Below are 5,338 nucleotides of genomic sequence, written 5' to 3'. Positions count from 1 at the left end.
CCTGCTTCGCTAGTCACTCCGCTTTCCTGCTTCACTAGTCACCTCCGCGTTCCTGCTTTCGCTAGTCACTCTCCGCTTTCCTGCTCCCGCTAGTGACTCCGCTTCTGCTCCTGCCTGCTCTAGTCACTCGCTTTCCTGCCTGCTCCGCTTTCCTGCTCCGTTAGTCACTCCGCTAGTCACTCCCGCTTTCCCTCCTCCTTACTCACTCCGCCTCTGCCGCTTCGTGACATTAGGTCAAGATCCATTACAGCACTGACAGTCTACTGTAAGGTTGTCTTTGCAGAACCTGCATACATCACATCTTCTACACCCATAGATCTTTTGATCATACTGCTACAACCGATTTCTCTGTTCTCCAACACGCACTTGACTCCAGAGATCAGCATCACATCCACCATGGTGGTGATAGCTGGTACGACTGTGACTCTCAGCCTTGCCCCACGCGCTGTCCAATTCAGTCCAGAACCCAATTACCATAGAAGATACCACATTTTTACCAATTCGCCATTCCTGATCGCCTACTCCTACTATTTCGACTCCTGCCGAGCTTGCCCCATCACCTCCGCTGAGGATCTCTTGACTCAGCTCATCAGATAGTAGCTAACCTTGCTACAGCGATGGAGGAATTCTCATCCTCCAAGTCAAGCACGAACAAACCTGAAGTTTTCAAGGGTAAAGACGGTTCTGAAGCGTGTTGCTTCATGGCTCAGTTTCAAAGTTGGGCATCGGAACAACCTGATCTCACCAAAAGCCAAGTGAAACTTATCAAGTCCACCCTGGGCTTCTTCACAGAAAGCACCAGAGATTGGGCAACTCCCAATCTGCTACACTTCAGTGCAGAAAAACCCCCCTTTCGGAGGAAATTGGGATACGTTCCTGAAGGAATTTGGCCCCGGCGACGAGGAGCGAACTAAAGGACATCTGAGTCCTGAGGTAGAGTAGAACGTACTTTAAGGCGTTGAGCCTGAAGACTTAGAGAAGAGTTAAGTTGGAAGGGAGATCTAAGTTTAATTAAACTGAGGAACTACAGTAGTGTACAGGCAGTATTTATATCTACAGAACGGAGCATCGGTGCGGAGCGCCAGACTAACTACTAGGAGCTATACATGTAGTACCTGCAGGGTAAAGTAAAAGACAATAAGAGGGGACTAGAACAAAAGGGTATGTGTAGTGAGAAAGAACAATAAGGAGAGATTACAATAAAGGTGGATTATGTCGAATACCGGGCGGCGGAATGGAGGCCCAAGGGCTGGACTTGACACAAATCTAGAATGAAAAGTAAGAATCTCGCTGATATGCTTCCTAATGCAATTCCATCAACACCAATAGGCGATCCCACCAGCTACACAATGCTGTTCCCGATGTCAAAGCAGCTGCTAAAGACCGCCATCGAAAATCACAGGAAAAATACCGCATCAAAAATCATGAAAAGTTGGCTTTCAAAGAGCAAGAACGCCGGGAGGTTCAACGTGCTTGGCGTGTACTCAATTCAGAATTTAATACCAAAGGAGCTTCTGGTGTAATTGAGGAGGAATGAGGATAGTTCATGTCCTTTGGTGACTACTGCATCGTAATTATAGTAGAGGACTACTTACTGTAATGTCAATGGTATCAATGGAAAGATTTTGCTTAACAGAATATCACAGAGTAAATGACATGTTATTCAACAAAAAATTCGAGATTAAGCAAATATAGGACCATGGACAACAAAAAAGTTCGAGTAAAAATCATGGTTCCGCAATGAAGTCTACGACCTTCCCCATATCAACAAACTCATTGTCATCTTCCAAAGGTCCCTCATCCTCCAAATTATGATCTTCAAACTGCGGTTGTTAATCATCAGGTGTGAATGTGGAATGTTGGATCTACTGGCATTGTGATCAAGCGATGTAGGTGGGGAGGTATTGGGTTCATGCATCTCAGATGCCGATGGGTTGTATGTGGATATGGGCGTGGACAGTGTTGATGCTCTCATCATATATGGAGTCCATGTGAGACCTGGAAGGTTGTAGGTTGCATTGATGCGAGAAATTAGTAATTTATTGACCTCCCGTGGGTCACATATTCGAGCACCGGTCCTAACATCAGCCCCCCTGAGATGTTCCAAAGTACTGGCAAAAAGTTTCTCTTTATTAACAATCTGGGTGTGAAGGCGCCGGAGCTCAATGTAATGCGGTGGATCTCCTCCCGGACCCTACTCACCTTATGAACACGGTTCATAAGTTCATGGTACAAGGAAAATGTTGTGCCGCATGTCTCGTAAGATGTCAAACTGATCAAAAAGTGGGTAAGTTTGTCCAATCGAATGTGTCACAAGGGGGATTTAGCAACAACATGCTTATTGTATTTTGTTGACAGTGTTTCGAGTAGCTTTCGCGCGTTGAAGTGCTTGAGCAATATCAGTTCTCATTTCGTAGCCTAACATGATGGCAAGATAGATCAGAATCCAATATAGAGATTGGCAAATAAAAACTCACCTGTTCCCAACATGTTAAGATTGTGCATCTCAAAAGCTGTTTCATAAACAAGAAGATGCAGGTTCTCCAGAGCTTGGAGGTATTTGCATTCAGTCATACTTGAGGGCCACCTTGTACTCAGAGTCCAGAGGGTCCATTGCCGCTGTAACATCCATCTGACTCTCCATCTGGAGGATCTCCCACAAGACATTGTCTCGCTTCTTCTCCAAGAAAGCGACAACGAGTTTTGGATAGCCCCGAGGAGTAGAGGAATGGGGTGGTAGCTGCTCAAAATCTTCGGGCTCTTGAATGCGGATGTTGTATAAGATCATTCCAAGGCTGCTCTAAAGAAAGACCCGTAGCAAAAGATTTAGATACATGATGATGACTGACTCAATATCTCGCAGTTGTTGTAGCAGTTCAACATACGCAACATCATTGACCTCCTGCGCACGTTTCTTTTCCCAGCTCCTTGAAATGTCTAGCTTGGTTCACCCACGTTGCCTCCAAATCAGATTCCGTCAGGTTGAATTGTTCAAGGTCATGCGCCAGTTCCGCAGCCTCAGTTTCAAGGATGTGGAGCACTTGGATGTAGTTGTTGGAAAGCATGGTCCCAAGATTCACATATTTATCAGAATCCTATTGCCGAAAGAAAAGGTCAATGAAGACTTTGTGGTGGTAGCGGCTCATATATCGCGTGACTGCAGCCAGTTGATTTGACTGTGAAAAGATTCGTTTGAGAGTTTCGAGATCTTCAAGACCCATCGCCTTGATGTGTGTTGGGTGAAAAGATTGTTCGAGGGAGCTCGGGAACTCACTCGGATTGCTTAGACGTGAAGTAAAAGCGTGTATTGGATCGTATAGACGATCACAGAGACGATAGATAAGAATTGAGAGAAACAGAGGCAGAGAAATAGAGAGTAAAGAGAATTCCGTATAGGTAGCAGGTACAAAGGGACAGGGACTGGACCTATGTAAAGGGTGTGTGTTCAAAATATACCAAGCTAGGGACGTTTATGTTACAGAGGATACTTATATAGGTGGGCTGAATAGTAACGGGACATTGTAGTAAACGAGCATCTAATGGGGTTGGCGTGAAGTGCGGAACCCATGAGGCTAAATTGATAGGGGATTGTCTGGCGGCGTACGCGAGTCGCGGAGCTGTCGCTTCAGATGGAGGTTAGGTTAGCTAGGGTTCCGTGGTTCATGGAGGTTTATGGGAGGTTATTTGGGAGGTGTAAGGGAGCTGATACACTGTTCTGGGATGTCTAGGAGGGTAACAAGGGGAGCTTTCGGGACAGGGCATGACATTACCCCCCCCCCCCTTTTACTCCTCCGAGCCTCCGAGGAGGTTTCACTTCGAAATATCACGTGGCTTCCACGTGATCGAAAATTTTTCGTTTATAAGTTTGTTTTCCCTCCCCGTCTGCTTTCTTTATCTTCCTGTCTATCATCACCCGAGTAAAACTTGACTGCCATGTCTGCGCCTCACGCTTCTACTTCTGCCGCGGTCTCCGATGTTCTTGGCATACCTCCCTCCTCTCCAACTTGACGCAACTCTGATGTGGAGGAACCCTCCCTTGGCCAGCTATCTCTGTTCAAGTCCGTCTTTGGTGTGGGGGTCTCACTTGCACGCTACATCGTCGACGATCCGTTGTGGTCTACCTTGGCTGCTGCGGGTCTGCCATGTCCCACTTGCGTTCGAGGTAAAAAGGAAGGCAGTTGCTCACTTGTTCCTCATCTTGCTCGGTGTAGCAACTGCGATGATAAAAAGCCGTGTGTCCTTGGACGATTAGCGCGCTTTCGATATTTTTCCCGTAAGTGCTCTCGCGACTTGGCTTTCGCTCGTCGTTTTCTGGAGGTCCACGGAGACCCGGGTCAGCGCACCCGCTACTCCCTCCCAACTGAGCAGTGGCGGGTCCTTTACGATCGCGTTGAACAGAGCACTAATTCGACCAGTGCACTTCTTGAATTGAATCCCTTGGATGATCAGGATCAGCGTGAGCTTGATCGTCAGGAGTTTCGGGAGTTTCGTCAGCGCCAACTGTTGGTTCCTGGACCATTGACGTCGGTTCCTCGTACCTCCCCGTTAGCTGATGGTTCCTCTCTCCTGCCTCATGCTCCAGTTACGAAAAAGCGCAAACGATCTATCAAGGTGGATCCTGGTTCTACCCCCAAGCGTCGACGTCCGGAACAGGCTGTGGATAGGCTGTCCCCCACCGCACCTCCGGTTCCTTGGGTCGAGGGACGTTCAGATTACCGTTGCGTGGTCCTTGTCCTCCGTCCTCCTAACGTTCCCGATTCGGAGAATCCCAATTTGCCGGGAGTACGACACCTTGTCCCTGAGGATTCCCATCGGTCGGCTGTACCCCAATCTCGATCTCAGGGTTCCACCGAGATCCCTCATCGCATTCCGTAGGCTGGTTCGTTTGAGCAATTCGTGCCTCCAAGTGAGGTGGAGGATTTTTCCAGGAGCAGAATAAAAACCCCTCCTGTTCAGCAGGTCAGTTTACCTTTCCTCCCTTTTTTTCTTCTGATTGAACCTTATGCCTCTCCAGCGTTCCTGGGAGCCTTTGCGCCCCTATCCTCATTCCCAAGCTTCTTCCGCTCTAAGGGTGGAGAATGATCGTTTGAAGACGGAGGTAGAGGAGCTCCGAGTGCTCCTTACACAGTCCCAGGGTCAGGTTTCGACCTTGACCGTCCTCCTCCGCAACACCTCTTCGTCGTTGGATCTTCGGAGCCAGGAGCTTGAATGTAGTCGTCGGTCATTGGAGGAGGTGGCGGCAGACCGTGCTGAGTACCGACGAGTTCTGTCTCAATTTCAAGCTCTCGAAGCAGAATTGTCTGAGCCCTCTTCTGAGGTATGTTTCGTTCTCGTTTGT

At 48.1% G+C, this 5,338-nt stretch overlaps 1 protein-coding gene across 1 annotated transcript; it reads right to left on the bottom strand.

Moving 5' to 3' along the window:
* Nucleotides 1–2,566: 2,566 nt before the first annotated feature.
* Nucleotides 2,567–3,065, bottom strand: C8R40DRAFT_1178951 (uncharacterized protein; the record flags this gene model as incomplete). Its single annotated transcript, XM_046232943.1, has 2 exons — nt 2,567–2,795; nt 2,911–3,065. The coding sequence occupies 2 exons, from the start codon at nt 3,063–3,065 to the stop codon at nt 2,567–2,569; spliced, it is 384 nt and encodes a 127-aa protein (XP_046078712.1).
* Between the last annotated feature and the right edge of the window lie 2,273 nt (nt 3,066–5,338).

The sequence above is a fragment of the Lentinula edodes genome (genome assembly GCF_021015755.1).
Source record: "Lentinula edodes strain Le(Bin) 0899 ss11 chromosome Unknown C8R40scaffold_118, whole genome shotgun sequence".
Taxonomy (NCBI): domain Eukaryota; kingdom Fungi; phylum Basidiomycota; class Agaricomycetes; order Agaricales; family Omphalotaceae; genus Lentinula; species Lentinula edodes.
The sequence above is the reverse complement of the archived record's forward strand: the minus strand, read 5'-3'. Positions and strand labels throughout refer to the sequence as shown.